Source organism: Myotis yumanensis, unplaced genomic scaffold, assembly GCF_028538775.1.
Source record: "Myotis yumanensis isolate MYYU_CA2020_CCGP unplaced genomic scaffold, mMyoYum1.0.hap1 SCAF_6, whole genome shotgun sequence".
Lineage (NCBI taxonomy): Eukaryota > Metazoa > Chordata > Mammalia > Chiroptera > Vespertilionidae > Myotis > Myotis yumanensis.
In genome coordinates, this window is record NW_027223757.1 from 76,566,423 (window position 1) to 76,585,067 (window position 18,645).

At 46.2% G+C, this 18,645-nt stretch overlaps 1 protein-coding gene across 1 annotated transcript; it reads left to right on the forward strand.

The window, feature by feature from the left end:
• The first annotated feature begins 1,528 nt into the window (after window positions 1-1,528).
• On the forward strand, window positions 1,529-18,377 carry LOC139013180 (glutathione S-transferase A1-like). Its single transcript, XM_070419346.1, has 6 exons — window positions 1,529-1,631; window positions 11,887-11,938; window positions 12,726-12,858; window positions 14,193-14,334; window positions 17,175-17,306; window positions 18,061-18,377. The coding sequence occupies exons 1-6, from the start codon at window positions 1,545-1,547 to the stop codon at window positions 18,181-18,183; spliced, it is 669 nt and encodes a 222-aa protein (XP_070275447.1). The 5' UTR covers window positions 1,529-1,544; the 3' UTR covers window positions 18,184-18,377.
• The last annotated feature ends 268 nt before the right edge of the window (window positions 18,378-18,645 follow it).

Here is an 18,645-nt window from a genome sequence, read left to right on the forward strand (position 1 = left end):
ACTGATCAGCTGCCTCCTACATGCTCCCTACTGGGCATGGAGCCCACAACCAGAGCATGTGCCCTACCCAGGTATTGAACTGTGACCTCCTGAATCAACCACTGAACCACACCAGCCGGGCAAGAGAAGTATATTTTTGTCTCAAACTCCACAACAACAAAAATTTTCAAGAGAATTAACGTTTTCTAAACAGTACTGGGGATTTAGAAAGAAAATGCAACCGTTTCTCCCTAAGTCCTGACTTTATGATTCATGCTTTTAATGAGTCCTGTGTGTTTCCATTCACACAATGATAGACTTAGTTGTGTCCCTTGTTGGAGCCATTGAGTTTCATGCTCAGGTTCCTGGCTATGTCCAGTTGATATACAGCCTGGGATAGACCAGACACAACTAAACTATCTCCTCCTCTTATAATAACCAAACAAGTGTGCAGACATGCACACACCTACACAAACAACAAACGTAACTGACACTAAAACTCATGAAACAATGCTTCCTGTTCTTAATAAAATGCACTTTGGTATTTTCTATTTTTTTATTTCATTTTTTAAGTTGGTGGATACCACTTAACCTTGAGCAAGTTACTCTGGAAGCCTCAGTATCCCCAACTGTAAAAGGAGAGTAATAACAGAATCCATCTCAGGTGATTTTTATGGGATTAAGTGAAGATAAATAGGTGAGAGAATGCCCATTGTATGATAGGTGTTGAACAAATGTTCATTCCATTCCATAGACTGTCAAGTTAATGCAGTAACTTTAATTTTCTAGCTTATAAAACACACCAAGTATAGGTAAAATGTAGAATTCCAAAAAAGGTAAGGAGTTAGCACCCTGTGTTTGTGGAAAGAATTAGAGTCTCTTGAGCTACATTGAGTCTCTGCCCTAATTTCAGCTTTTGAACAAACGTAGCATAAACTCCAAGGCGCTGAGGACTGACTCTGCTCCCTCCCCCTCCCTGTCAGTGAAGTCCTCTGGTTTCAAGCTACCTCACAGGCTCCCAGGGCCCACAATTGGGTGGTTTTCGGCCCTGCCCTTTTTAAGCTCTTAGTATGGATTTCCATGTCCATTACTAGCTGGAGTATGACTGTGAATGAATAATTTAACCTCTGTGCCTTGGTTTCATGAGCTGAATAATGGGTATACTAACTAATTCATAGGGCTGTTATGAGGATTAAAGATGTAATGTGTCCAAAGGGCCAGAATCATTAGGAGATTTTCAATAGTCATTACTTTTCTAATCCTTCCCCTCCCTGTAACACCCACAAATACATCTTTACCACACACTTTCCCCTATTGCTTGCCAAGTCAATCAGATTTTACCCACTAGAGACATAACAATGGTTTGGAGCAATTTTTCAGGGGTGGCTATTGATGGGTGAGAAATCAGACCAAGAAAGACGTTCCAGGGACTTTTCCAACTCTGCCACGAATAGGGCAGATACTCGCTCAGCATTGTTGGTGTTCTTCTACCACACATCATAAAGTGAATGTTTGTGTTTCATTCATTCATTCATTCATGTTTAGAGACTTCAGGAGACTGCATCATGGCTGGGAAGCCCAAGCTTCACTACTTCAATGCACGAGGCAGAATGGAGTCCATCCGGTGGCTCCTGGCTGCAGCTGGAGTTGAGGTGGGTACTGAGTTCTGTCACCTTAAGTTGGATCTAACATTGACTGTAATGAAGTACTTTTGTTACCAGACAGGGACTGGGCCGGGGAGGGTCTGCCTCTGGCCACGGTGTAGTGTGTGGGTTCTTGACTTGGTGTAGGAAAGGTTTCACAACAGGAGTTCAGGTGATTTTGAGAGTACTGTAAATTTGTTTGCTTATTCATTTAACCTTTTAAAAGACGGGGCAGTGAAGCAAAGGAAGGACTTAGGGTAGAAGAAGCAACAGGAGAGAGGCTAGGCAGTGGTCTGCTTTGGCTCCTGAGAAACGTTAGAGGAAAGAAGTGAGCCAAGGCGGGGCTGCTGTTAGCTCACTGGGAAGTAAAGGTCACAGTGAGAGAAGTGAGCCAAGGCGGGGATGGTTTTAGCTCACTGGGAAGTCAGAGAAAAGGGGGCCTTGCAGACAGGATGAGGCGGTGAGCCTGCTGCTCTCCTGGTTGCAAGTCTCATGGAGACCCTTAGAGTTTCAGAGGAAGTAAAAAGTTCATGCCCAAGAAGGGGCATGGGTGTGCTCTAGAATGAGCCTGCACATGTCTTTGTCCTGAGGGCTTCTTATCTATTATTTTTTCCTGTGGAGGAGAATCTTAGGGGAGGGCTTCATAGAATATTCATCAGCTTCCCAGTTGTGTTTTTAATATGCTGATGCATCCAAATAAGTGTATAGGGACTTGGGGATTATTCTTTGGTCTGCTTTACTATTTTCCTTTTATCTTGGATCTGTCTGGTTCTAATGGGGTTTTGGGGTTTTGTTATTTGTTCCCATGACTTCATCTGCCCTTGGGTTTGGCTGGCACAAATGGCCTTAATTGGGTCTCTGTGTTCTATCTCCCCGACCAGGTGATTTAAGCTACATATTCTCTGGTTAGGGAGAAGTATTAACCATTTGCTCCCAAGTGTCCTTGGTTAGGGAAGATAAGGTCTTGTGTTTCACTAGCTGTCCATAGGTTGTTCAATTTGTTTGGCCTGGTTTAATGTTTTTGTCTCAGTTTCCCTATTCCACTTGCCCAGGAATTTTCCTAGCTGCTTATTGTCCTGCCACACTTTCTCAGTAAGTTATAAGCTTTTCTTTAGCTTCTGATAAGTTTTGCATTAAAACAAAAACTGCCAGTTATTAAGAGATGAACAGATTCAACCTAATGTATTATTAAACTTTCCTCTCACCCTGGCCAGTTGCTCATGGTTAGAGCAATGGCCCTCAAATTGAAAGATCACTGTTTGGATTCCTGGTCAAGGGCACATACCTGAGTTGCCAGTTCTATCCCAACCCTCGTCAGTGAGGGTGAGGGAGGCAACCAATTGATATGTCTCTCTCACATAAATGTTTCTCTTTCTTTCTCTCTCTCTCTCTCTCTCTCTCTCTCCCTCCTCCTCCTCCTCCTCTTCCTCCTCCCTCCCTCCCTCCTTCCCTCCTTTTCACTCTCTCTATAAAGAAAAAAAAGTAATGGAAAAAATATCCTTGGGTGTGGATTAACAACAACAACAACAAATTCTTCTCATTAAGGAACATAAACAATTTATTTATTTTTTTATTTTTATTTTTTTATGTAAAAAACATTTTAATAAAAATTTTGTAACTTAATTTTTACAATGTTCTGTTATACATAACTAGAGGCCCGGTGCACAAATTCGTGCATGGGTGGGGTCCCTTGGCTTGGCCAGTGATGGGGCCATCTTTCCCAGTCCCAATTGGGGCAGGCCCGGGGGGAGGGACTGCTGTGGGAGCCCACTGACCACCAGGGGACAGCTCCTGTGTCGAGCGTCTGCCCCCTGGTGGTCAGTGTGCATCATACCTACCAGCCGGTTGTCCGGTTGTCCAGTCGTAAGGGTCGCTTAGGCTTTTATATATGTAGATTATTAATGGAAGACAACACTCACTAATGACTAATTACTACAATCGTGTTGCATTCATAGGAACATAAACAATTTAAAATAACTTTAAGAAACTAATCACAATGTGTGGGCCTTATTTAGATTTGAATTTAAACACACTGTAATATATCATTTGTAACATTTATGCAACATTAAAAACATGAACATTGATTGAACATTGGATTATATTAAAGAATCATTGTTGATGTTTTAAGTGTGATCATGTATTGTGGTTATTTTAAAAATAATTCTTATGTTTTAGAGGAACAGATTGAAGTATTTAAAAGTGAAATAGATGATGTCTAGAATTGGCTTCAAATTATTACAAGAGCGGGGGAGTGGGTGGGCACAAACACGACATAGGGTTGGATTCAGTTGGTAATTATTGAAGCTGGGTGATGGGTACAGGAGGATGATTTTCTGTTTATTTTTATGCATGCTAGAAATTTCCATAATACAGAGATAAAAATAAAATACTATTAGAAAATAAATGTAATTTAAGTTAAAGCCTAAACCAGAAATATGGGGAGAAGCAGACTGTAAGAAAATGTGTGTTAAAAGATTTAATACAGCCACTCAGCAACAATTTTGTTAAGCACCTTTCAGTAGCAGCTTCTGCGCTAGGTTCTGGGGATATGCAGATGAACAGGACAGACAAGGTCCCTGCCCTCAGGAAGCTTACAGTCCAGTCAGGATGCAGACAAGTAAACAGGTGATTAAAAGAAGAATGGGAGTGTCTAGGAGCACAGCCAAGCACTTACAGTGTCAAAATACCAGATTCCCTGTGGAAAACTCATTTCTGTGGCACTGTGTTGAGCTCCACCCTCTAGAGGTGTCAATGAGAAACACACCTATCAGTCCAGATCAGAGGGCCCCAGCATCTCTGTGGACGCAGGTTTTCTTGGGGAGGGAGTCATGGAATAATTCAGGGATCTGGTTCATCAGGTCAGAACAAAAAAGAGGGTTTCAGGTGAGATAGCATTGGGTGACAGGAGCTTCCCTTCCAGTGCTCCCTTCTAGTGTTATCCCTCTGTAATAATGTGTACTTGAGCCTTGGCTTACACTTTCTTGAATGTTTCGTGAATGCATAGGAGTTGAGCTTGGTCCTTTCTCTATTTCATAACTTAAAAAGTGCTCAGAAATGCAAATAGTGCCACCCAGCTTTTTTTCTATGTATACTAGAGGCCCAGTGCACAAAATTTGTGCACAGAAGGAGGGGGGTCCCCTCAGCCCAGCCTGCACCCTCTCCAATCTGGGGTGCCTCAGGGGATGTCCGAGTGCCAGTTAGGCCCGATCCCCGGGATCGGGCCTAAATCAGCAGTCAGACATCCCTCTCACAATCCTGGACCACTGGCTCCTAATCGCTCAACTGCCTGCCTGCCTGGTCGCCCCTAACTGCCCCTTCCCTTGCCGACCTGATGAATCCTCACTGCCTCTGTGTGCCGACTTGGCTGCCCCTAACTGTCCCCTGCTGCCAGCCAGGTAACCCCCAACTGCCCCTGCCTGCCGGCCTGGTTACTCCTAACTGCCCCCGCCCCATCAGGCAGGTCACCCCTTACTGACCCCCTGCTGGCCTGGTCACTCCTCACTGCTCCTTCCCCCCACCAGCCAGGTCACCCCTAAATGACCCCTTGCTCACCTGGTCATGTCTAAATGCCCCACCCCCACCCCCACTGGCCTCGTCACCCCACACAGCCTGCTTGTTCAGTCATTTGGTCATCCCTCACTAACCCCCCTGCCAGCTTGGTCATAGGCAGCCATCTTGTGAGGGCATGAGGGTTAATTTGCATATTACCCCTTTATTATATACTAGAGGCCCGGTGCACAAAAATTTGTGCACTCGGCGGGAAAGGGGGTTCCTCAGCCCATCCTGTGCCCTCTCCCAGTCTGGGACCCCTCGGGAGATAATGACCTGCTGGCTTAGGCCTGCTCCCGGGTGGCAGAGGGTAGGCCCAATCCCTGGATGCAGCCCCTGGTCGGGCTCAGAGCAGGGCCGATTGGGGAGTTGGGGTGCCGCCCCCTGACACGCACAGAGCAGGGCCCATCAGGAGGGTTGGGGCTCCATACCCTGTCACACACAGGGCAGGGCCCAACAGGGGGTTCAGGAGCTCCCCCCTCTCACTCACAGAGTAGGGCCAATAGGGGAGTTGGGGCACCGCCACCTGTCACAAACAGAGCAGGGTGGATCAGAGGGTTGGAGCGCTGGCCCCTGTCATGCACAGAGCAGGGCCCATCAGGGGGGGTTGGGGCTCCGTACCCTATCACCCACAGAGCAGGGCCCATCAGGGGGTTGGGGAGCTCCCCCCTGTCACACACAGAGCTGGGCCCATCAGGGGGTTGAGGAGCTCCCCTCTGTCACTCACAGAGTAGGGCCGATAGGGGAGTTGGGGCACCGCCCACTGTCACACACAGAGCAGGGCGGATCAGGGGGTTGGGGCGCCGCCACTGTCACACTCAGGGCAGGGCCGATGGGGAGGTTATGGTTCTACCCTGTCACACACAGAGCAGGGCCCGTGGGGCGGGGGGGGGGGGGGAATTGGGGCGCCGCACCCTGTCACACACAGAGCAGGGCCGATCAGGGGGTTGGGGCGCAGCCACTGTCACACTCAGGGCAGGGCCGATGGGGAGGTTATGGCTCTACCCTGTCACACACAGAGCAGGGCCTGTGGTGGGGGGAGGGGGGGTTGGGAGCCACACCCTGTCACACACAGAGCAGGACCGATCAGGGGGTTTGGGCACTGCCCCGTCATGCTGATCCGGTGCCAGGAGGCCTCGAGGCTCCGCTGATCCCGGTGCTGGGAGGCATATTACCTTTTACTATATAGGATAGAGGCCTGGAGGCCGGCTGGTTTGCCCTGAAGGGTGTCCTGGATCAGGGTGGGGGTCCCCACTGGGGTGCCTGGCCAGCCTGAATGAGGGGATGATGGCTGTTTGCAGCTGGTCACACACCCTTCAGGGTGGGGGTCCCCACTGGGGTGCCTGGCCAGTCTGGGTGAGGGGCTGAGGGCTGCTTTCAGGCTGGCGGTTGTTGATTGAAGCTCCCAATGGCTCCTTTTTTTTTATTTTATTCTGGGCCAGCTTTAGCTCTGGCTCTAGCTCTGAGAGCAGGTATCTGGTTTGTTTCGGTTCTATAATCGAAACAATGTATAACTTCAGCTCTGAGATCCTGGCCTATATTTGTTAGAATATTTCAAACTGCCAGCTCAGAGGCTTGCAAGGCAGGCGGGGAACGTTGGAGTCTGCAGTCACTGGAGCAAGCAAGCCCCATGTTCGCTTCCAGCTGCCTGGCTGCCGGCCGCCATCTTGGCTGACAGTTAATTTGCATAAGGATATGCTGATTAGCCAATGGGAAGGGTAGCGGTCGTACGCCAATTACCATGTTTCTCTTTTATTAGTGTAGAGGATACAAGTAGCCCAACGTTTTTACTGTAGTTCAGACTTCGGCTTTGGGGTTCAGCACAGGAGGTGAGCAGTAGGTGATTCTGAGAGCATCCCAGGCTTCCTCTCCTCTATCCCAGCTTGACTGAAGAGGGTGTGGAGCAAGGAATGTAGGTCAACAACAGAGTATATTTTACCAAAGTTAGATTGCTTTAAATTTAAAAAATAAAGGGAGAGGATGGTTAATATGAAAAGCAGCCATCTTTAAAACCTAATGACAGCTTGTATTTATTGAGCACCTACTATGCACCTGGTACTGTTCAAAAGCCTTTGCATAACTAACTAAATTTATTCCCATCAACCTATAGCACAGGTACCATATCTATACACATTTTATGAATGAGAATATAGACATGGAAAGAGTCAGTAATTTGCTCAAGTTCAAGAAAACAGTACATGAAAGAGGTGATATTCACATCCAGGAATCATATAAAAAACTAAAGTTGTTGTTTTTTGGTTAAAATTTAAAAACTAATTTGGGGGCCCCTTTTCCCTTCTTTAATTGGGAATTCTACCTTAGTGTGTGTCAGAGTTTTCAAAAGAGTAAATTCTGAGTAGAAAGAGTTCATGTCATAAATGAAAGAACAGAAGAAATCTCCAGAAAAAAAACTAAATTAAATGGGAGCAAGCAAACTACTAGATATAGAGTTCAAAACAATGGTTATGAGATTGCTCAAGTATCTTAATGAGGGCTTCAAGGGACTTGGTGAGACTTTCAAGGATCTTAATGAGAATTTCAAGGAAATTAGTGAGAACATCAACTACCTGAATAAGGACCAGTCAAAAATTAAGCATACACTAACTTAACAAAGAATAATTTACAGGGAGTCAATAGTAGAGCAGAGGATTCCAAGAGTCAAATCAACAATTTGGAATATGAGGAAGCAACAAAACACTCAATTAGAAGAGAAAAAAAAAAAGAAGAATAAAAAAATATGAAGATAGTTTAGGAGCCACTAGGACAACTTCAAGCATACCAACATTCATACTATGGGGGTGCCAGAAGAAGAAGAAGAGAGAGCAAGATATTGAAAACCTATCTGAAAAAATAATGAAAGAAAACTTCCCACTACCTGGTGAAAGAAATAGACTTACAAGTCCAGGAAGTGCAGAGAGTCCCAAACAGGCCCACACCAAGATACCTCATAATTAAAATGCCAAGGGTTAAAGGTAAAGAGAGAATTTTCAAAGCAGCATGAGAAAAGCAGTTAGATACCTACAAGAGAGCGCCCATACGACTGTCAGCTGATTTCTCAACAGAAACTTTGCAGGCCAGAAGGGAATGGCAAGAAATATTCAAAGTAATGAAAACAAGAACTCACAACCAAGATTACTCTACCCAGCAAAGCTATCATTTACAATTGAAGGTCAGATAAAGAGCTTCACAGCATTATATGAAATATTGAAAGGTATTCTTTAAGATGAGGAAGAGAAGGAGGAGGAAGAAGAGGAGGAGGAGGAGAAGGAGGAGGAGAAGGAGGAGGAAGAAGAAGGAGAAGGAGAAGAAGAAGAAGAAGAAGAAGAAGAAGAAGAAGAAGAAGAAGAAGAAGGAGGAGAGGAAGAAGAAGAAGAAGGAGAGGAAGAAGAAGGAGAAGGCAATAAATACACATGTATCAACAATTGTATCTAAAAATTAAAATAAACAAGGAATCTAATGAGCAAAATAAATCATGAAAAAAATAAAACCAGAGGAATGGAAACAGGGAATAGACTGACAAATCTCAGAGGTAAGGGAGGAGGGAAGGGAAAGATTAACCAAAGATCTTTTAAAAACCCCCACAAAGATCTTATATGCATACTAGGGGCCCAGTGCACAAAGATTCGTGCACTGGGGGGGAGGGTGGGGGAGGGTGAGGCCCCTTAGCCTAAGCTGAACCCTCTCCAATCTGGGAGCCCTCTCCAATCTGGGAGTTTCTGTCTGTCTTTGCAATCATATGAGCGAATTGTCTGAGACCTCCAACCCAGTTTGGTTTATTGCTCACAGAATAATAGAGGCATTTTTTTTTCTTTGCTCCATTGGTAGAGATCTCCTGGAAGTTTTAGGATATCTTCCCTTTAATTTTTCCTAGACACTCTGATTTTACTTATGTCCTTCACCTTTGTTTTCCCTCCTTCCCCAACCGCAATAGTGCTCCAGGCTCACTTTGCTCTAGTGTCTAGGAGAGCCATCTGCCAACAGAACTATGATTCCCAGCCTTCTTGGTGCTCCCTGCACTCTGGGCTTCCGCTTCAGGTCCTAGGGGTGCCACCAAAACTACTATTCCCAGAATTCCTGGTGTTCCCCATGCTCTGGGTTTTTTCAGACTGAGGGAGCCACATCCCCCTAAGCCTCTGGCTCTCCTGCTCTGCTCTCCATCTGGTGACCAAGAAAGCCGCGTCCCCTCAAGGGAGCGACCGAGGGAGTGACCAAGAGAGCCACGTCCTTCCAAGCTGCTGGCTCTCCCACTCTGCTCTATGTATGCAAATTACCCACCATCTTTGTTGGGTTAATTTGCATACCAACCCCTCATTGGCTAGTGGGCATGGCTTGGGCATAGCAGAAGGATGCTAATTTGCATGTTTCTCTTTTATTATATAGGACACTAGTAGCCCAGTGCATGAAATTTGTGCACTGGGGTAGGGCGGGGGGAGTAGGGGCCCCTCAGTCTGGCCTTCACCCTCTCCAATCTGAGACTACCTATTTGTGCCCACACTTTTAACAGATAACAGTTCCATTGTTGTTCCTTTCTTATGCTTAAAACCATTGGAATTAATAGGTATTCAAAGTGTGTATACATTTTGGGGGGACACCCTGTATATCTCTAGTCAGTGGTGAAAGAAACCAACAGCAGATTTGGAACCCCCAGACAGGGAACCTTGCTCATTCCCCACATGTCTCCCCACTTCACTTTCCACCTTCCTGGGCAGCAGGAGAATCAATGTTTTCTCTCATTAATTCGGAAAAGCACGTCCTGTCACCCGTTGCCTGGCAGGAGTGCGCTAAGCCTCAAGCAAGCAAGGCTCAGTCAGGGCAGCCTTCACTCATGGGTGCTGGCACCCAAGGTGCACATTCCTCCTCTATAGTCGCCCCGACTATCCCACTGTTTCACTGAGAGGACGGAATTCCTCTCTGCCTCTGGGTTCTTGATCTTGAACACTGACCTAAGGCACCTCAGAGAGGGCCGCCCGCGCCCACCAGGTGTGTCTGTCTGCACCTGCTCCCACCTCAGCACCTGCATTAACTCCCCAGAGGTGATCTCGTAGCTGCACTGGCCTCCGTGGGAACAGGGCATCACCACTCGGCCCTCTCACTTTCATCTCATTGGCGCCCACCCTCAGCACCCAGAACACCCAGACACTCTCCAAAGGACGTGAGCGCATCAGAGGGGATGTGTGCACATCCTGTGGGGGTGTTAGGCATGCTGGGGTTGATGGGAGTGCAGTGGAGAGGCGGTGGGGAACTTGTGCACGCCTTGGTTTGCAACTGTTGCAGGTGTGGGAGGGTGACAGTGTGCTGGGGGATGTTCGCACGCCAGGGGGGTATGTGCACACCAGAGGCCTCTGGCTTTGCAGATCCGCAAACCCCCATGGTGCGGCCAGGAGGACGTCAGTCTGGCCCGCCACGGTGGCTCTCCCTGCGATCCTGCACCTTCTGGGCCAGGAGGCGGATCTTGCACAGTCACTCCTGGGTGCTGATGGCTGCCTCCCCGCCATGAAGGGTCACAGATCTGAGTCCCAGGACCGTGCACAGCCTCAAGCACTGACCCCCACCCGGCAGGGTCACAGATTCGGGTCCCGGACTGCAGACCGCCTCCCGTGCTGCCCCCCTGCCCAATAGGTCACGGATCCGGGTCCCGGGACCACGGACAGCCTCAAGCACGCCCCCTGCCTGGCAGGGTCACAGATCTGGGTCCCAGACTGCAGACAGCCTCCCGCGGTGCCCCCCGCCCAGCAGGGTCACAGATCCAGGTCCTGGGATCGTGGACAGCCTCAAGCACTGCCCCCCATCTGGCAGGGTCACAGATCTGGGTCCTGGGACTGCGGACAGCCTCAAGCACTGCCGCCCTGCCCACAAGGACATGGATCCAGGTCCCAGACCGTGGACAGCCTCAAGCACTGTCCCCCACCTGGCAGGGTCACAGATCCGGGTCCCAGACCGCAGACAGCCTTGCCTGCTGCTGCCTGCCTTCAGTATGCAAATTAGCCGCCATCTTGTTACTTCAGGGTGGGGTTCCCCACTGGGGTGCCTGGCCAGTCTGGGTGAGGGGCTGAGGGCTGTTTTCAGGCTGGTGGGCGACTGAAGCTCCAAACTTCTCTTTTTTTTCTTTTTTTTTTATTCTGGCATTTATTTACCTTCTATGCCTGTCACTGGAGCTGAGAGCCGGCATTCCCTCTGAGGCTCGGCTGCCGAAAGCAGGTTTCTGGCCTTTGTTTACCTTCTGTATTTGAAACTTTGTTGCGACTCCAGCTCTGAGATCCCAGCTGACTGAAAACAGGTTACTGGGGTTTTGTTTAGCTTCTATATTTGTTACAATGTTTCAAACTGCAAGCTGAGAGGCCGGCAGCGCAGGCAGGGAATGTTGGAGTCCTCCGTCACTGAAGCAAGCAAGCCTCCTGTTAGCTTTAAGCTGCCTGGCTGCCGGCCGCCATCTTGGTTGGCAGTTAATTTGCATATCTCCCTGATTAGCCAATGGGAAGGGTAGCAGATGTACAGCTAATTACCATGTTTCTCTTTTATTAGATAGGATGCATTACCTATGAACAAAGACAATAGGGTGGTGAAGGCCTGGGATGGAGTGGGAACCGGGTAGCGGGGGTCAATGGGGGAGAAAAGGGAGAGTATCTGTAATACTGGCAACAATAAAGATATTTCTTAAGTTCTATAATGCTATGGAATGAATAACAAGAACTCCTTTACTGTTTCTGCTTTCCAGTTTGAAGAACAATTTTTGGCAAGTCCAGAAGACTTGGAAAAGTTCAGAAATGGTAAGACTATGTATCTAAATTGCTGTGATGAGGGTATCTAAAAAGTCAATAGTGAGGTTTGAACACCAAGCAATGCCTATTTGTGTGTATGGTGGGAGCTGGCGGGGGGGGGGGGGGGCGGGGGGGGTGGGGCAGGGATGGACAGGAAGAAAAGTGGTTGAAGTGTAAGGATGGGGGTCCTTGAGCAGGTCTTATCACTCACTTAGGATACGAAGGGCTTGAACTCTCTTGTTCTTGAACTCCTCCTGTTCATACTGTCAAGGCCACTTGACAGTATGAACAGGAAGATAAGGAGAGAGAGCCAGCAGCATTGGAGTCTGGAAAGCAGGGCCTGCCTGCACCCACTGACCAGTGCTGGAGTTTGAAGAGCACACAGAAATCTACATAGAAATCTCACCTAGAATTCGCCTTAATGCCACGAACCCCACAAGACTTACTTTGGGAACTCCCCATTTGAAATGGCATCTGGCTGGTGGCCCTTGGCAGCCTCTCTCCAACTTCTTCCTAAATTATCCATGAAGATAAGTCAACTAAAAAACACAGGCACCTACTATGTATCTTGATGGGACGTGTAAAAAGATAAGTGAAATAATAAGTTAAAAAAATAAAAGGCAGATTATGAAGAAAAAGGTTACAGGAAGCGGAAACCCAATACTATTTCTATTAAAATGTTACCAGGCCATAGTTTTTTGCTTCCATTCGTATCTGTAGTTATTTCAACAAACATCTTTTCATTCTGTGAGTGTGAAGACATTTCACTCTACTTTTTCTTTTCTCTTTTCAAAAGATGGGTCTTTGATGTTCCAGCAAGTGCCCATGGTGGAAATCGATGGGATGAAGCTGGCACAGACCAGAGCCATTCTCAACTACATTGCCGCCAAATACAACCTGTATGGGAAAGACATAAAGGAGAGAGCCCTGTAGGTATTTTTTCTGTGTTTTTCATCAACAGTTAACAACAATTTAGATTCTTCCTTGAATGTGCTGAATTGTGCCGGGGGATCATGACCAGCAGCAGCATATCCCTTGGAAGTAAAGGCTGAGGTCCAGGCCAGCAGGGAGCATGAGGAGGAGGATTCCACTTCTTAGAGAAGAAGATTCAGTCCATGGCTGTAGCACTGGCAGTGACAGAGGTTTCTAAACCCTGGTGAACTATGAAGCCAGGAGGGTGGTGGAGTCATGACTCCGGGTACTCAGGCTAATTAAAGAAGAGACTGAGGGAGGAGCTAATCTTCAAGTTCCAGAAATTACAGGAATAGTTATCAGGAACCTAATTTATCAGCCAGTTGTGTGGCCTGGCCACTTGACAAAGGTTTGTAAAGGTTGGTGCCCAAGATGCTACGGTTACCTGGAGCATTTTGATGTAAGTACTGAAGCAGCCAGATTTATTCAATACAACTACATCTGGGGAGGGCTCTCCTCCCTGTTGTGATGGGACCATATGGTTGAAACTAAAATATTGTAAGGAACTATCTACCCCAAAGCGTTAATCATAGATTTACCATGTCAGCACCTCCACTACTAAGCATGCATGTACCCAGAAGAATAAAATATACACTCAAACTTGTACAAAAATGTTCATAATAGCATTGTTCATAATATTCAAAAAGGGGAAACAACAAAAGTGTTCATCAACTGATGAATGGATGCGCAAAGTTTTGTATATCCATAGAATGTAATATTATTTGGCCATGAAAAGGAATGACAGTGGATAAGCCTTGAAAACATTACGTTGCATAAAAGAAACCAGAAATCAAAGGCTCATGTTGTATGATGTCATTCAGATGAAGTGTCAAGAACATTTCTTTTCATAGAAACAGAAAGCAATTTTGGTTTTCAGGGGCTGGGGGACGGTAGGGTAGGGTTGGAGGGGGGCAAACCCTAGGTAGCATCTCACTGGGTACTTGCAATGACTCCACCATTTCTCCATGCCTGTGACTCTGGACACCTCACTGATGTTCTCTGTCAGTATATTTGGTCATGGGCATAACAAAAATTTTAGACGTAGATATCCACCTTGATATTAAATGTTAAAATTTGGTGAATATCACAGCTGAATGGCTGGCATATAAAAATGCACCCAGTAGAGTTGCCCTCTCCTGTTTCTCCATTCTCTTACATTTTTAAACTATAACATGTAAGGCAGGTGACAGTTGACAATTGGGTCATTTTTAAAAAGGAAAACCTCTTATAGGAAGCCCAGTTAGGCACACTAAAAACATATCTCCAGGAATATGCACTGGTTGTCTTTCAGGATTGATATGTATTCAGAAGGTATGGCAGATTTGAATGAAATGATCATGCATTTGCCACTATGCCCACCCCATGAAAAAGATGCCAAGATGACCCAGATCAGAGAGAAAACAACAAATCGTTACTTCCCAGCCTTTGAAAAGGTAAGTGGGCTGGTCAGTGTTTGGGGAACTGAGACTAGAGGACAAAGAGAACTGGTGCCTGGGCAGTCCTGGGGATTTGACCTTCAATTCCAATGGGCCCTCCTGACTACTGATGGAGCACCCTGACTCTCCCAGCCTATTATCAAAATCAGCTGTGGGGAGGATATGTATCTGTTATACCCAAGTTATAATCTGTCAGCAAAATTTCTCTCTTTTTTAAACAAATATATTTTTACTGCTTTCAGAGTGGAAGGGAGAGGGAGAGAGAGTTAGAAACATCAATGATGAGAAAAAATTATTGATTGACTGCCTCTGCACAACCCACACTGGGAATTGAGCCTGCAACCTGGGCATGTGCCTTGACCATAATCCAACCATGACTTCCTGTTTCATAGGTCAGTGCTCAACCACTGAACAACACCGGCTGAGATAAAAGTTCAATTTACTAGGACCTGATTTAGATTCTCTATTTGATGGCATTTTATGGCCACATTTAGAGTGTGGGCTGTGGAAGGCTCTGGGAGTCAAACTAGCGATTGGAGTAGATTTGGCAGAACACCATGAAGGGGCTTTTCATCTAAGAGAAGCAGGAAGAAAGCAACTTATCAGAAAATATGCTGGCAACATGCATAGGAAACATGAGACCAATTGCCCAACAGTGTTTCTGGGATGGATGAGAAGTATCTAAACAGAGATGGGGGCAGTGGGATGGAGAGGATGAGACAGATGAAAAGATGATAAGGAACAATCTACAAAATATATTGTCAGACTTTAGAGGAAAGCTATGCAAACTAAGGAAATAAAGTTCCATGATTTTTTATGTAGTGCAGACCATAAATTTTCCCTTTGAAGGTAAAAAAAGATTTCAAGATCCAAATGTCCTGAGATCAAACTAAATAAAAATTATGAACCAAAATAATGATTGTAAGGCTACCGGAGGCTTACGTATATAAAAGGCTTAACATTAACACTCTCATCTTTATAAAGCATTAAAAAGCACTTAGGAAACATTCTTTCATTCTACAAATTTTAATTCATAATAGTAATCTAATAATACACCCTCCTGGGCCTTGTGGTGCCGAGAGTTTAGGGTACATTCACTCAATGACAAGGTCAGTAGGCACTGCAATTAGAGTATACTGATACTTTGAAATCAAGGAGCTCCATGATAACATCAGTTAAAAATGTATGTTACAAAATAGGTTTTTTAAAAAAATATCTTTTTATTGATTTCAGAGAGGAAGGAAGAGGGAGAGAGAGATAGAAACATCAATGATGAGAGAGAATCATTGATTGGCTGCCTTCTGCACGCCCCCCACTGGGGATCGAGCCTGCATTCCTGGCCTGTGCCCTTAACTAGAATTGAACCCTTCAGTCTGCAGGTCGACACTCTATCCACCAAGCCAAACTGGCTAGGGCACAAAATAGGTTTTGACCTTATCATATTCTTTACCAAATAATTATCCATTCTTTTATATGCATACACAATCTGAAAGTGTATTTGCCAATGTGTTATTATGTTTAGTTGGTGGTGCTATGTGTGTTTATTCTCTTTATACTTTATGATTGCTGGAATCCTATCTAATAAAGACAGAATATGCAAATTGACCATCACACCATCACAAAGATGGTGGTGACCATAGCCACAAGATGGCAGTGCCCAGTCCCTTCAGCCACGCCGGAGTCCCCCAGTCCTTTCAGCCCAACTGGGGAAGGTGCATGGCAGGTGCACTGTGTGGTTGGACCCGCCCTCAGCCCCTCAGCCGCCAGGGCCACCAGAGGCTCAGGTAACACGGACTGGTCGAAGCTTGCGCTGCTGGCAGTGGCAGCAGCAGAGGTGTGATGAGGGCGCTGCCTTCCCCTGATGGTCAGGTCATGTCCCACCCCTGAGGGCTCCTAGACTGTGAGCAGGCCGGGCTGAGGGATCCCCCCCTCCAGTGCATGAATTTTCATGCACCAGGCCTCTAGTATTTTAATAAATATCATACATTTCCCCAAAACTTTTATTATGAAAAATTTCATACACTCAGAATAATTAAACACATATGCACCCACCATGGGGATTCAAACATTAATCTTTCATTATGTTTGCTTTATCATGAGTTTCTATCACTCAGTCCCTCTCTATCAATCAGACATTGTTTTTGGATAAATTACAAAGTGTGTTTCAGGTATCACTGCAGTTCACATCTAGACATTTCAGCAGCAGATCATAACATAGTGCAACCTAGGAGACAGAGCCCATATTGCAAGAGAGATGGTGAGTTCAAGTTGACCCAGGTTTGCATGAGGTTCCAAAGAGATAGATCAGGAAATGAGTAGAGTAGACAGAAATGAGTAGAGGAGAAATGTAGGCTCTGATATAGTCTGCTTGGGATTGAAGAAGGATGTTCTAGAGATGGATTTTTGCCCAAGTGAGAGAGGAGACAGAGAGAAGGAAAAAGAGAGAGAGAGAGAGAGAGAGAGAGAGAGAGAGAGAGAAAGAGAGAGAGAGAGCCATGTGCTAAAGTTCAGGGCTCCAAAGGGTAGGGCAAGGGGCCAACAGACACACACCCAGTGCTATCCCTGGGCCAGACCAAGATGCACAGAGGGAGCTCAGTGATATGGGAAAAGGAAAAAGAGATGGTAGCCTGGGCATCAGCTGAGGAGTGAGGAGAGAACAGCAGAGACCTGCTTCTCTCTGTTTCACTGAGTCAGGGGCAATGAACATGGTTTGATGCTCCTCAGGTGCCCAGTTAGGCAACAAAGGTGGGAAGCCAGGCTGGAGAGACCTGGGCAGGAGCAGGGGGACCCAGCCTGAGTGCACCTGTGTTCATAACCTGCTCCCTCCAATTCACCAGGTGTTGAAGAGCCACGGACAACACTACCTGGTTGGCAACAGGCTCAGCAGGGCTGACATTCACCTGGTTGAACTTATCTACTATGTTGAAGAGATTGACCCCAGCCTAATGGCCAACTTCCCGCTGCTGAAGGTGACCCCTTTCACAGCCCTGGGAGGGAAGGTCCACATCCCCCATCTTGGGATCTAATATCTGGGCTCTTGGACTGGCCATGTTATGATCACATCATTTTCAGGCTCTGTTGCCCCCAGGTCCCCAAAATTTGCTTTAGGCCCTGGTCTGAGGCAGGAAATGAATCTTGTTCTGCTAAAGAAATTGGAGGCAGACACCACCCCAAAGAGAATAGTTTGTCTTTCACAATGAGAAGAACCCAGGACTCAGCGTCTCTGTCCTCAGCTCCTGCTCCTTCTCTCAAGCACTGTGCTTCCCTCCAGACTGTCCCTTTTCTCTTTCTGTCTCTCTCTTTCACAGGGGAGATTGCTTTTGACTGTGCACATGGTTGACCTATATTTTCTATCTTCAGTTCCAGCCCAGTTGTCCCACATATTCATTTCTCCAGTTTGGAGCCTTTACCTGTGTTTCTCTGACAGTCACATTAGTCTTCCTTGTCTGCACTAAAGTGAGAACCCACAGGATTTCCATGTGGGGAGGAAGACACGGAAGACTGTGAACTGAATCAAGTCTTAACCCTGTCTCTGGGGGAAGATTAAAGTTATTGAACTGTGTTTCCTTCCCCTTATCTTCCTTTCTTGCTGGGTGTCTGTTTCCCAGCCTCCTGCTGGTGCTGATGGAGGGGACTCTGTTGGTCTGTCCTCAGGTTCCCTGGCCTGTGTAATGACGGGTGGGTGTTGTGTCTCCATCTGAGGCTGTGCTTTGTGCATTGCAGGCTCTGAAAACCAGGATCAGCAACCTCCCTCCTGTGAAGAAGTTTCTGCAGCCTGGCAGTCATAGGAAGCCTCCTGTAGATGCAAAAGCATTAGAAGAAGCCAGGAAGATTGTAAATAAATAAAATCTTTATTTATTTTTATTTTAAATAAAGCAGGCATGGACGCCCAGCACATGCAGGACCAATCTTCTGACGTTGTCCAACAATGAAGTGCCTCTACCTAGGTGTAGATCCTGGCTATTGTGAGAATAATAAACTTTTCCAAAATAATTAAACCTGCTATGAGCAGATTTAGTTATAGTTTAATCTTGTTCATTAAGTTCCAATATGTAACCAGATTTTCAATCTCCTTCTATTGCATTTCTCTTGGAATTCAAAATTAAACAAAAAATGGAAACGTGGATTATGACATCTCTCTTCTTTTCCAGGAATTGTCACATGTCCGTCACAGAGCCCATCAAAGAGTCAAGTATAAAATTCATACCTGACATTCTCAGTTGTTCACAGAAAATAGCTACCCCTCTTGGTAATGACATAAGAATTTTTTTTTTTTTTTACTTAGGAGCTGTTTTCCTTCTGGTAATA